Raw genomic sequence first — 14493 nt, 5'->3', positions numbered from 1 at the left:
TCCTGTGCGTGCATGCACGCACGTACACACACACACACACACACACGCACACTCACAGCAAACAAAAAAGACCATATGGATGAATTTGATCGGCAGCAACCAAAACGCAAACCCAAATCCCTCTATTCAACGATAGCTAATAGAGCTTACGACGTGTCACAACAACATACTTTAAAAATATTAACCTGCTAAAGCCTTACTAATTTATGAGGCAAGCATTATTATCACTTCCATTTTACAGGTGCGGAAACTGAGGCACAGAGAGGTTGAGTGACTTTCTTGAGGTCACACAGCCAGGAAATGGTTGAACTGAGATTCAGAATTAGGCAGTCTGGCCACAGATTCACCACTACATGATTTTGCCTCCAACAAGTTATCATAAACATAATGGGAACAGACAAAACACAAGCGAGAGTATCTGGAACTTATACTCAACTCTAATAAACAAGGAAAGTTGAATAGGAACAAATAGGCCATGGATAAGAACAGTCCGTTCACAGGAAAGCAAACCCAAATATATACAGTAAATGCAGGAAAATGCATTCAAGCTTATTAGTAATCAAGAAAATGCAAGTTAAAAATAGCAATGAGGGGCGCCTGTCTGACTCTTGGTTTCGGCTCAGGTCATGATCTCACAGTTCATGGGATCAAGCCCCGCGTTGGGCTCCGCGCTGACAATGCAGAGCCTGCTTGGGATTCTCTCTTTCCTGCTCTCTCTGTCCCTCCCCTGCTTGTGTTCTCTCTCTCTCAAAATAAATAAACTTAAAAAAAAGTAGCAATTAGGGTCACAGGTGGCTGGAGTGTTAACTGGACAACTTTGGAGAGCAACGGGATAGTGTCTATGAACCTGAAAAAGGCCACCCCTTACCACCCAGAAATTTCACTCCCAGGCACAGTGCTCTCAACTCAAATGCATAAAACAGTCATGTTTTTAAGGCAGCCTGGCCCCAGACTCCATGTTCTAACTAGTATACTCTGAAGTATATTCACACAGCAGGATACTCTACAGAAGTCAAACCGAATAATACAGAATACATGTACCATATGGGGGGGGGGAGCAAGTTTCAGGAGGATAATACAGTAGGTTATAGTTTACATAAGTTTAAAAATGTGCAAAGTGATACTATGTGCTGTTTACGAAGGCACGAACACACAGTAAATGAATGAAAACAGGCATGGTAATGATGAACACCAAGATCATAATGGGTGCTACTTCTGGGAAGAAGGGGAGGAGGCTGGAATCTGTAGGTGGTACAAAAAGGGCTTCGCCTCCACCCAGAATGTTTGTTAATTCATTCATTCATTCATTCATTCATTCATTCATTCATTCATTCATCATCAACTATTTATCAGGGTCTGCTATGTTTCAGGGACTGTTCTAGGCACTGGGAATACCACGGTGAGTAAAACAAATCACGAATCCCTGTTTTTTCTTTCTTTTCTTTTCTTTCTTTCTTTTCTTTCTCTTTCTTTCTTTTCTTTCTCTTTCTTTCTTTTCTTTCTCTTTCTTTCTTTGTTTGTTTCCTTCTTTCTTTCTCTTTCTTCCCTCCCTCCCCCTCCCTCCCTCCTTCCTTCCTTCCTTCCTTTCATTTTAATGTGTATTTATTTATTTTGAGAGGGAGAGAGAGCACAAGCACAGGCAGGGCAGGGGCAGAGAAAGAGGGTGGAGAGTGAACGAACTCCTGTTTTCTAATGGGATGGGATGAACAGACCATAAACTAAACAAGGAGCTGACGCGGTACTTTTTAAAATGTAGAGGTATGAGGAAAACAGGGCAAAATGTTAAGATCTAACAAGCTTGAGTGGTGAGTGCCCTTGGAGAACTCACACTCCATCAGGAGCACCAGCTAATACTAGTTGAACAGCCGTTGTATTAGAGAGCTGGACTCCCACCACAATGGAAGCTTGTCCAAAGTGCCTTGGAGGGGGTCTGGGTGAGGAGAGTTGGGGAAGGCTTCCTGGAGGAGGCGGCATTTCAGCCGGCCTTAGCTATTTCACTAAGTACACAGGAGAGACATGGCATGCCCAGCAGAGGAAGCAGGCCATGCAAAAGCCCAGAGGTGCAGAGATACACGTGGCACAGCTGTTGAAGGGCTCACACTGGGAAGGACCTTGGTTTTACAGGTGTGATATCTGCCCCAAGCTGTGGGCTCTTGTGATGTCTGGGTGAACCTGAGGCATGGTAGGGGTCCCTCTTCTGCCTCCCTCTGGCTGACCCCCTTGGGGGCCGTGCTCTTGTCCTTCCCCTCCCAGGTGGGCTGGCAGCCCAGCCTGCCGAAACTGAAAAAGAAGTGGCTCTTCCCAGCTTCCTGCAGCTTCTTCTTCCTGCTCTCTGTGGTTATGACTGGCTGCTTCCTGTGGCAATATCACCTCCCCAAGCTGGACACCAGTGAGTGCACAAGCATCCTTGACTTCCTTCCTATCCCTGTGGAGCCTGGGAGCCTGGAGCTGATGCACCTGATTTGAGGGTGTAGGGGCAAGACCACAAGATTTGGACTCAGAAGCTCTGGCCTTCATTCTGACTCCAACCCTCACTAGCTGTGTATCTTTGGACCAGTCAAGGGACCTTTCTGTGTCATGTTGCCCTTGGGTATAAAATGAAGATCCTAATGCCACTGGAGTTTCCTTAAACCACCCAGTCTGGCTGTAAATCTCAGGGACTCCCAATAGGTAAAACAGAGTTTCTCTTGCCTGATCTTCAGCCCCCATGGTAGGATCTCCAGGCCCTACCCCCACCCCTTTAAAGATCTCCCCCCAGCTATATCTAAGACCCTGGGAGGAACAACGAGGTGTCCGTGGACAGAAGCTGCCATTTGTTGGAGCCTCTCCATCCTGGGCCGGTCAAAGCTTGGCTAGTGAGCCACCGCTGCTGGCAATGTCCACCAGGCCCTTTGTTGCTATAGCAACCCCTGCAACCTCCAACCTGGATCATCCAGAATCCCAGTTCTCTGCTAACGCTGGGGAGAATGTCTCTCTCCATTCCTCTTGTGTTACGGATGCCCAAGGCTCGATGAGGTGGCCTGGGCTCCCAAATTCCCACAGAGACATTGTGCAGAAATGGCTCCTTTTATTTTCTTGCTGGCTTTTTCCTCTCCCACCCCAACCTGTTCTTTCTAGGGTATATTCTTTTATCAGGGGCTTCTCAGTCCCTCAAGCAAACAGTCCTCAAGTAGGCAGGTCAGCCTGTCCTAAAGGACCATGCTTCGCCAACGGTCAAAGTACCAATCCGAAGCAGATCAGTTATTACTATAAGTACGTACAAACGAAATTAAATGAAAAAAAAAATACTATAGAACAGAAGCTCAAGTTTTAAGATTCCACACAAAATTACCACATTAAACTGCTATAGAAGTTTCTAAATGTGTGCGCTCAAATTTTGTACTTAATTTGTCACAAATGGGAAACAAACAGTTCGTGGACCTGCTTGGGTCCATCACCGGGTCGATCACTGTCCACAGTGATCGAAGTCCTCTCCCTTGCATGGGTACCACCTGAGAGGTTGTTAGAAATGAGGATGCCCTGCCTCCATCCCGTATCTACTGAATCAAATATGCATTCAAATATTTCCAGATGACTTTTTGGGCACGTGCATATTTTTTTAAGGTTTTATTCATTTTTGGGAGAGAACTTTTGAGAGCGGGGGAGGGGCAGAGAGAGAGAGGGACAGAGGATCTGAAGCGGGCTCCTCACTGAGAGCAGGGCTCGAACCCACTAACTGTGAGAGCATGACCCAAGCCGAAGTCAGACGCTAGAACGGCTGAGCCACCTACATGCCCCTGTGCACGTGCATATTAATGCAGGGCTGTAGGCACCAGCCCTACCTGAGTCCCAGGCTGAGCAAAGCTTAGGTTTTGGCCAAGACCTCCCTACTCCAATGATTAAACCTATGTCATGGATTTGTTGAGAGACCTTCCTTAAGGTGCACAATCGATTTGTCCTGACAAAGCCACAAGGCCAGCCGGATTCAAGAGGTGGGAGGAGCTGGAAGGATTTGCGGCCATAGTGAGCCTCCCACAGAGAAGCTCCTCTCAGTTCTGAGTAGGATTTGAGGAGCGTGCAGCTCCTCTGGGCGCTTTCACCCTCACTACCCTACACTGCTCTCTGAGGATGAGGGGAGTTCTGGGGCCTGTGCGATGATATCTCAGCCTGAATCCTGTCCTTCCAGGGCCCACACCTTCTCCCCAGAGGTTCCAAGGAAGCCATACACCTGGACCAAAGCAGAATGGGACTTAGACCTGATATTCCAGACACACAGCTCTGGTGACACAGGCACTGGCCTTATTATTTAGGCCTGAAGCCTAAGCGGGGCCCAAGTCCACCTCTCCACTCAAATATATAATCTGAACTAGAGAAACAGAGGCAGACAGACAGAAAGACATGGTTGAGCCTGCCCCAAGGAGCTAGAACTTTTCTAACTCCTCTGACTACATGGAGGGAGAAAGCTGGTCATACCAGAGAAAAGGGCTGCCAGCCAGGAGCCTTGGCCTAATTGGTATTTTGAAGGCCAATCATCAGGTGGTGGGTGTGGGACTGTCCCTTCTCCTCTCAGGCATCCGTCCCCATGGTGGGCGCTGTGCCCTGCTATCTATCTCCTAGTGAGGCTGTTGCCAGCTGGGAGGGCCAGCCCCAAGGCACGGTTCTGGCCTTTGCTGCCACCTTCCCACCTCTTCTAGGATGATCCCTAGACTCCTACCCTGAGCTCTGTCCCCCACTCACCATGTGATGCTCCCTATAGGTTCCTTGGGACCAGAGGTGGCCTCTGCCCCTGTGAGGATGTGTCCCCGACACCCTGAGCCTGTGCCGCTGGCCCACCCCCTCCCTGTGTTGAAGGAGGCCCTGGAAAAGGTCAGTGATGACCCAAGAGGGAACTGGGCGTGTGTGCTAGGCCTGGGGGATGAAGGGGAGGGCACGTTCTGTGCACTGGCAGGGGCATTTACTCGTGCATTCAACATATAATCCTTGAGTACCTACTTTGGGCTAAGCACCAGGGACATGGCAGGAAGAAGATACTGTCCTGCTCTCAAGAAGCTACTAGTCTGGAAGAGTGAGGATAGGGGACATTTAGGGAACTGCAGGGGCACAAAGAAATTGGCTTTGGGGTCAGGCAAGGCTTCTGGAGGGAATGGTGTCTACTTTTTTTTTTAATGTTTTTTTTTTTATTTTATATTTGAGAGAGAGAAAGAGAGACAGAGACAGAGAGTAAGCAGGGGAGGGGAAGAGAGATGGAGAGAAACGGAAGCAGGCTCCAGGCTCTGAGCTGCAGGCTGTCAGCACAGAGCCCAACACGGGACTTGAACTCATGAGCAGTGAGATCATGACCTGAGCCGAAGTCAGACGCTTAGTGGACTGAGCCACTCAGATGCCCTGGGAATGATGTCTAAACGGAGATGTGAACAAGTAGGAAGTACCCAGGTGATATGCATTTATACATACAGTAAGGGAGACTGAGGGAGGGAAGCATGTGCTCCGGATAGAGGGACCAACATGTGTACAGGTCCAGAGGCAGCAGAATGAGTGCAAGGCACACACAGAGAACCACCAGGGAATTCAGGCTGCTGGGGCTGCAGGTGGGGGAGGGAGAAAGGTGGGATGGGGGGAGGAGGACACAGCCCGTATCACAGAGGCCATTGCAATGTAATTAAGCACACACACCTTATAACACAATTCTTACCACTGCATGATGGCCTGACGCTAGAGGGGGTTGTTGGCCAGCTCACTCACCTTAGGAGACACACAGACAAATGAAACACGACTGGAAGTGTACAAGCAGCAGCACAACGGAGGGGTGTGAAACTGTCATCCAAGGAACGGTTGAAGGGAAGGCAGGTGACGTGTCCATGTAAGAGAAGGCCTGGGCAGAGACACCATCACTGTCTGCAAGTACCTGAAAAGCTTTAGTGAAGGAGAGGGAGCAGAACGGTGCTATGAGGCTCCAGGGTCATAGCAATTAAAACAAGAAATAGCAACAGTAATCGTAGCCGGCTTCTAGTGGGCACCTTGTATGCGGTAGCTTCTTTATACAAATGCCTCATGAATCCCTATCTAGAGAGGAGGAAACTGAGGCACACAGAGGCAAAGTCAGTGCCGGGGTGGAAACCACACATGGACAGAACTCAATTCTGGACCTGCTAAATCACTCAGCAAGGAGGTCTGGCAGTTAATTAGGACCTACGGCTGGAGTTAGCCTGGGGTCCTAATCCTGACTCCACTAACCATTAGCCACTTGGGCAAGTCGCTTCATATCTCATAGACTCAATCTTCTCATCTGTAACATAGGGAGAAATTTAGCACTGGCTTATTGTGGATTAAATGAGACAATGCATGGGGTGCCTGGGTTGCTCAGTCAGCTAAGCGTCTGACTTCAGCTCAGGTCATGATCTCACAGCTTGTGAGTTCGAGTCCCGTGTAGGGCTCTGTGCTGATAGCTCAGAGCCTGGAGCCTGCTTCGGATTCTGTGTCTCCCTCTCTCTCTCTGCCCCTCCCCCACTCACACTCTGTCTCTCTGTCTGTCTCTCTCTCAAAAAAAAAAAAAAACCATTAAAAAATTAAAAAAAAAATGAGACGATGCATGAAAATCACTTTATATTGTGCCTGGCACATTCCAAATGTCCAATAACTTTGGATGTTATCATTGTCACTGTATTTCATTATTGAAAACAATGTCCTTTCAATAAATGTTCAAAGAGGGTCTAGGGGCGTCTATAGTGAATCCTCCAACATTAGGGGGTCAGACCAGGCCTTCATGAGGTTTTCTAGGGCAGCAGACAGGGTTCAACGACATCAGTAGTTTAACCCCTCTCTCCTTTTACATTTTCCCAAAGAAATTTTCTTTGAACAGAAATCTTACGAGGAAGCCCTACATAAAAACAAATTTAGAGGAGCTGCTCTGGTTCTAACTGGGTGGGGGTCCAATCCCAGGGGGTCTGAGAACCTGAGGTCTGAGGCTCCAGCCACGGCGCGCGGGGGGGGGGGGGGGGGGGGGGTGTTGCAGTGGCGAGAATGGAGGGGGTCCCGGCAGGGGGCGCTGTGTGCAGGGTGTGGTGTGGGAATGCGGAGGGCAAGCAGGACCAGAGGGGTGTTTGTCTGCGCCTGTACTCCTGCTCTTCTCCTCCAAGGTGGACAGGATCCTGCGTCAGGCACTGTCTGCCCCGGGCCTGGCTGCCATGTCTGCAGTTGTCATCCACAATGACACCGTGCTCTGGACTGGGAACTTTGGGAGGAAGAATGGATCAGACCCGGCCTCTGGGCCCCCCAATGAATACACTATGTACCGGTCAGCTGGGTGACCTCTGGGGTCCTGTGGAGGGGGGCATGGGATGGGAGGACAAGGGAGACCTAGGAGGTAGGGGGGACTCAAGAGAATCATGACTGGGGGTCCAAGCTGCCAGGACCCTTTATTAAGTCCTGACAATTTTATAGATGAGGAGATTGAGGGCCAGAGAGGACCAGAGAGTGCCCAACATCACACCACAGGGGTAACAAGTCAGGAAGGAATCTTTTCTGGAGAGCTCTTAGCCCAGAACCTCCCTAACTAGAAAACGCTCCCTGTGTCCCACCTCCCACACCCTACTATGTGCCACGAAGGAACTGTAACCAGTTCTTGGGCCCTTGCCCCGGGTCGCTGTTAGTTGGTGGCAGCGGTCCAGACGGAAGAAACTTGGGACACCCTGCGGCACACCCAGAGTCTCCCCTCCTAGGTGCTGCCTGCAGGATCCTCCAAGCTGACAATGCAAAGGGAACACATTCACTCCCAGAGACACTGTGAGGATTACAGAGGTTCCATTCACACTGCACCTGCCATGTGCCAGGCCTGGGCCCACAATTGCATTTGCTATCACTTACTCAACACTTGCTACCTACCTTCCAGGTATCTTGCCAAGCACTTCACATGCCCAATCTCGCTCAATCTTTTCTACAACCTGTAAAATGGACAATGAAACAGAAACTGAGAGAGATCTAGTACTTGCCCAAGACCACTTGGCTAGTAAGAGGCAGAGGTACATGATCCCAACCTATGTCTATCCCAGAATGGGAAGGGCTTGGGTTAAGGCCTGGCACGGGGTAGGCACTCAAGAGTGTCCACCTGCCACTGTGCTATGTTCTCGAACATCCCAAAGGCAGTTCTACAGAGACTGCTGAATTTCCGTCTGAGACACTGAAGAGGGTGGACTCAGTGCTTTCCTAGAGCATTAGAAAGTTGGGACCTGGGGTGCAGGACGGAGGTTGTAAGGCCAACTGTATATCCTCTGCACCCTCGTGTGCTTAACACTTCCCAGAATCTCCAGCATCTCTAAGATCTTTCCAGTCCTCATGCTGTATCGGCTGTGGGAGGAGGGCACTGTAGCCTCTCTAGATGACCCTCTGGAGCGGTATGCCAGCACCTTCACCATTAACAACCCGTTGGGCATGGCATCAGCCCCTGAACAGAGCTTGATGGATGAGCTGGAGAAGGTGGGCCCAGCCCCAAGGCCTTCGTCCGTCACCCTCCGAAGGATGGCCAGCCAGCTTTCAGGTGAGCAGCCCTGAAGTTTTGCAGCTCAACCCAAACCACTTCAGGGGTGGCAACTGAGCAGCAGGTTCTCATGCAGCCAGGCCAGCCACACCTCCCTCTCACCCGCCCTGGATGGTGGACCAGGGGTAGAAAGATCTGGTGAGGTAAAAGCGGAGGTGAAATCTGGGAGTTTAGATCAAGGGGACAAATCAAGATCAGTTGGCAAGTTGAAAGTCACGATCTGCTTATTAGGTCAAGAACAGGTCAATATTTGTACACAGATCTACAATGAAGACCTAATTTCCCTCAATATACAAAGATTACGTACAAATCAATACAAAGACTAACAACCCGACAGAAAAATGGGCGAAGAATAGGAACAGAATAGACAATTCACAGGAAAGGAAATACAAATGGCCCTTAACACTATGAAAACATATTAAAAGATGTTCAACCTCATTCATAACAACATAAACGCAAATTAAAACCACGGAGAGACATTTTTCCCTTGGCAAAGGCCAAAATGGTGGGTGCACTGGGTTGGTGAGGTTATGGTGAACTAGACCCTCTGATGCATCAGTGGTGGGAATTTACATTGCTGCAACCTGGATGGGGGACAATGATAATATCTACCACAATTAAAAATGCATAGATCCTTTGGCTCAGCAATTACCCTTCTAGGCGATTCTCTTACAGATGTATTCATACATGTGTGGTGTGAGGTCTGCATGCATTCACTGCAGCGCTGTTTGTAACGGCAAAAGACTGAAACACCTACATATCTATAAGCAGGGGAGTGGCTAAACAAACTGTAACACAGCTATATAATCAAATCAGATGTAGCGTTAGAAAAAAGGGGAATAATGTTGTCTATGTACTGAGATGGAATAAGATACAGTGTTAAGTGGGGGAAAAAGCTCAAACAGCATATATTATATGCTACTATTTGAATAAATAAAATAATATACACACAAAGTGCACATATGTGTATGAATGAATACATATAAGAATGTGTAATGTACATATTACTCTATAATACATTTATATAAACTAAATGGACATACATGTGCCTGCCATTTTTTTAAGTTTACTTATTTATTTTGAGAGAGACAGAGAGAGAGAGAGCGTGCACAAGCAGGGAGAGGGGCAGAGAGGAGACAGGGGATCCCAAGCAGACTCCACACTGTCAGTGTAGAGCCAGACATGGGGGCTCAAACTCATGAACCTTGAGCCAAAACCAAAAGTCAGACGCTTAACCCACTGAGCCACCCAGGCCATTTCATTTGAAATGATGCCATTTCATTGTTTCAAAAGGCCTGAGGTCTTAGTCAATGGACATGGCTGGTTATCACTCCTGAGCCCAGGCGGTGTACCCGAGGTTCAGCAAGAGGATGGAACCTCCTGAAGCAGCTCAGGCAGGACAGGGTCACTCTTCTTGGGGGAGGGTGGCCTGATGGTTAAGGGCATGAGCACTGAACTTCCAGCTCTGCCTTCTCCCAGGTGGGTGATCTTGGGCAAGTCATTGAACTTCTCTGAGCCTTATTTTCTGCCCTGTAAAATGACTGTGGTTTGCCTTATTATTGGGGATTAAATGAGATAATGAGTGTAAAACACTTAGCAGAGCTCCTGGCACACAGCAGGTACTTGTCAATGTAGCTTTGGTTATTTTAGCCAGGGTTAGACCTAGGTGCAGTGGGGCCTGATGAGGATGTAATTATGGGGGTCCTCTTTAAGAATGCATTATTAAAAATTCCAAGTTAGATATAGGCCTTGGAAGGGGCCATGCAGTTAAGGAGCCTTCAGGCTTACTTAGGCTCTTCCGGCATCCTGTTCAAGCCACCTGGGTTATAACTCTGACTCCAGGGCTCCCTCTAGGGGTGTATTGTGGACTCTTCTTCATCCATACCCAGGGAACCAAGTCCAGGGTGCTTGGTTAGTTTAAAAATACCCTACATGTCTTCTACAGTCCCAAGGGGCCAGCTGAGGCAACAGCTGCCTGAATAACTCTGTTCTAGGCTCTCAATGTCTTTTATGATCGACTCTCACTGTAATCTACAGCTGTCTCCCGTTCCTGGAGCTTTTCATCCATTCTCTGAGTTAAGCCTTCTAACACTTCCTAGGGAAACCACAGCAGGTGTTGCAGCCCATTTAAAGAGGAACAAGTAGAGGCTCAGAGAGGTAAGGTACATGGTTTGTGGCCACACAGCAAGAAGTTCCAGAGTCAGAACTTACACCCGGGGCCTGGGACTCCATCTCCCAGTTGCTCAGGTCAAAGGCCTTTGAGTCACCCCTGATACCTCCAACCCCCATACCTTCCACATCCCCTCAAGTAGCAAATTCCGTTGGCTCCACACTCAAAGTAGATCCAGAACCCAACCCGTCCTCACCACTTCCACAGCTGGCTCCCGGGTCCCAGCCACCATGAAAAAAATGCGGATTTTTCAAGTCTCCTTATAGGCTTCCTTGCTTCTACCCACCCCTCCCCCCTCTCCCCCCCACCGCCAAGTCTGTTTTCAAACAGCAACCAGAGCAACCCTGATGAAATATACATCAGATTTCATCACTCCTCTGCTCACGACCCCAGCCATGGTCACATCCGACTCAGAGAAAAGGCCAAGTCCTTCCAGTACCCTATAGCACCCCATGACACCTGGTGCCTACAATCCCAGTACTTCTCACCTCCGAAGTCTTCCCCTTCTCACTCTTCAGCCACACTGGTTGTTCCACACTGGTCCTCAAACAAGCTAAGTCACTCCCGCCTCAGGGCCTCCACACTTGGCTGTTCCACACCTTCCCTCTGCATGACATTCTTCCCTCACACTGCTGCTTGGCTCTCCCCCTTTCCTCCTCCAGCTCTTACCTGCTCAAGGGTCACCTTCTCTGTGAGGCCTTCCTCTGATCACCTTGTATCAAATAACAATCCCTCCTTTCTTACCCCATAGCACGAGTATTTATTAATCATCTGTCCCCTCCACTAAAATGGAAACTCCATGTGGTCAAGGACTTTATTTTGTTCACTACTGAATGCCCAGGACCCAGAACAGACCTTGGAACAAAACGTGGTGCTTGAAAACTATGGCCGGGTGGAGGGATGGAAAGAATCCCAGTCCTGTAATCCTTTCCATACATGTCACATCCAATAAACAAAAAATTCCAAGTGGTCAGAGAAGCCAGTTTGGCAAAACCTGTTTGGGTACTGACCTCAAGAATTTTATGGAATCAAACTTCTATGGGTTGATGATAACAGTTATTTTTTTGAGCAGTTACTATGGCCAGGCCCCAAGCTGAGCATTTTATCTCACCTGAGCCCTATGATATAGGAAATTAAATGATTTCCCTTGTGTTCCCCGGGAAGATAGGAAAGGGAAGACTGGGGAAGACAGGAAGATAGGAAGACTGGGGCTCAGAGAGGCTAAGTGACTTGCCCAACCAAACACAGGGAGGGTTAGAGTCCATGCTAGACTTTTTTTTTTTTTAAGTGATTCTGTGGTCATTATCTCTCAATCCACGGAAGGTGGGGGAGGGAGTGCATCCGGGGGCCACTATCCCACCTTCAGCCGGCCCAGCAGTTCTGATCACTGCTCTTCCCCAGGGCTGCCCAGAAGGCTCCGCTCTACTTCCCTGCTGTGGAGGGGCAGCACCCAGGAGGCCCTGAGCCTGCTCAAGGATGATGTGCTGGTGGCAGACCCAGGAACCAGGTGAGGAGTGTGTCTGAGGCCCCACCGACATTAGGAACCTCCAGAGGTGACACACCCCTCCTAGGAGAGAGCCTGAGTCACCTCACCCTAGACATCTGGAGCCAAGGGAGATGCAGGGATCCCTGAATGCATCCCCTAGTCCACAGCTGGGAAGACAGGCCCAGACAGGCTGGCACCGCAAGGCAGGGGGAAGCTGGGCCCAGGTTCAGTTCTGTGTGAACCTCGTATTCTGTCGATTCACCAACTCAACTTTTATCGAGCACCTACTCAACCGAGATACAACACCTACCTACTGAGATACAGCAGGGAGCCAATTACAAGCAGCCTTTCCTCATGTAGTGTGCATTCTTGTGAGTGAACAGTGAACTTTTTTTTTTTTAAGTTTCATTTATTTATTTTGAGAGAGAGAGAGAGAGAGAGCACACATCCAGGGGGAAGGCAGAGAGAGAGGGAGAGAAAGAACCCCGAGCAGGACCTGTGTTGCTTGAGCCCATGAACTGTGAGATCATGACCGGAGCTGAAATCAAGAGTCTTATGCTTAACTGATTGAGCCAGCGAGGTGCCCCAGGACTCTAGTTTTCCATTTGATAAAATCAATTATACTAAAGTAAAAAGGACCAAAAAGATTTGTTTTACCACTTTCCCAGATGTGTTGCTGTGTCCAACTCTTCTCCAAGTTGCCGTGTGACTCTGGGCAGTTCTGCCCCTCTCTGGTCCTTAGTCTTCCCAGATGTAGGATAGTGCCTTGTAGTCAATCATCTCTGGGGTCTCTGCTGGGTCTGACCACGGGATGCAGTGAAGCAGGTTCCTTCTCAACCGCGCCCAGTCGAACGAACCTCTGGTGGCATCTCGGTCTGAGCAGGTGGGGCCCGGCTCTTCAGGGCCTGGAGATGCTCACCCACGGCCGCATCCCAGTTTCCACCCCTACTCTTCCAGGTGCCATTACAGCACTTTGGCCTTCTCGCTTCTGGCCCATGTCCTCGCAGCGCACACTGCTCAGGGCGACTACCAGCGCTGGATCCTGGAGAACGTGCTGGAACCGCTGGGCATGGAGGACACGGGCTTCGACCTCACGCCCCTAGTGCGCGCCCGCCTGGCGGCTGGCTTCTACGGCAGCGGCCGGCCGGCGCCGCTCTACGACCTGGGCTGGTACCGGCCGTCCGGCCAGATGTACTCCACCCCGGCGGACCTGGCCAAGCTGGCCATGGTGCTCCTGGGCAGCGGGCTCCCGCTCCTGCGGCCCGACGCGGCCAAGGCCCTGCTGGCGCCGCTGCTGGCCTGCTCGGGCGCCTACTTCGCCAACGAGACGGGCACCCCATGGGAGTTCCACGCGCAGGGGGGCTACCGCGTGGTGCGCAAGGACGGCGACCTGGACGGCTACGCCGCCACCTTCTCCCTGGTGCCGCCGCTGCGCCTGAGCCTCGTGCTGCTGCTGGCGGGGCCGCGGCCACCCGGGCGCGACCTGGTGGCGCAGGCCTACGACGTGCTCCTGCCCGCCATGGAGAGGGCCCTACGCGAGGCCGAGCCCAGCCCCGCCCCGCCGCCCAGCGCGCGCCCCTTCGCCGGCTACTTCACCTTCGCCAACCAGACCTTCTACGAGGTGCGCCCCGGGCCGGAGGGCGAGCTGCGCCTGCGCCAGTTCGGGCCCCGCGTCGAGGCGCTGGTGCCCCCCGCGTTCCGCACGCTGGCGCTGCGTCACCTGCGCGGCCGCGTCTTCCAGCTGCACGTGGCCCGCGAGTTCCCCTGCGAGCTGCCGCTTGGCGACGCCTGGCTCTCCCTCGAGGCGCAGCACGGGCAGCTCGTCAACTTCTACCCCTTGGACCGCCACGGACTGTCCCCTGGCTTCGACGTGCCGGGCCTGAACACCTACCGGGTGCTGCGGCTGCAGCGCAAGCCCGTATTCAAGACCCAGTGACCGCGGGCTCTGTCGGGAGCCTCCCCCTTGCTGGCCTCCGGGCTTTCCGATCTAGAGTTGGAAAGGCGGAGCTGGGGAGACGTGTTAGAGGAGCGAGTAGTTGGCAAAGTGGGGTAGGGTGTTTGCTGCTCAGAGTGTGGACCGCGGACCACAGCTGTTTTTTGTCCATGGGGTGGAAGAGTTCAGTACGGAAATTTAGAGTAAACATTTAGAAACTTTCATAGCAAGTTGATAGAGCCCCTTTGGGCTTGTATTTTGTCTTCGTACTAAAAATCAACTGAGTTTTAATTTATATAAAATGAAATGCACACGTTATCAGGGTACCGTTCCATGATTTTGACATTTATGCCCACTATAATCAAGATTGGGAAAATTTCCATTATCCCTCA

The 14493-nt window shown here is 50.6% G+C and overlaps 1 protein-coding gene across 1 annotated transcript; it reads left to right on the top strand.

The window, feature by feature from the left end:
• The first annotated feature begins 2161 nt into the window (after positions 1–2161).
• LACTBL1 (lactamase beta like 1) lies at positions 2162–14104 on the top strand. The gene is made up of 6 exons (XM_027060124.2): positions 2162–2389; positions 4736–4845; positions 7116–7273; positions 8277–8512; positions 12084–12189; positions 13126–14104. Exons 1-6 carry the CDS (start codon positions 2341–2343, stop codon positions 14102–14104), a joined length of 1638 nt encoding a protein of 545 aa, XP_026915925.2. The 5' UTR covers positions 2162–2340.
• Positions 14105–14493: the final 389 nt, after the last annotated feature.

This window comes from Acinonyx jubatus, chromosome C1 (assembly GCF_027475565.1).
Source record: "Acinonyx jubatus isolate Ajub_Pintada_27869175 chromosome C1, VMU_Ajub_asm_v1.0, whole genome shotgun sequence".
Taxonomy (NCBI): Eukaryota; Metazoa; Chordata; class Mammalia; order Carnivora; family Felidae; genus Acinonyx; species Acinonyx jubatus.
This window is presented reverse-complemented; position numbering and strand designations above follow the sequence as displayed.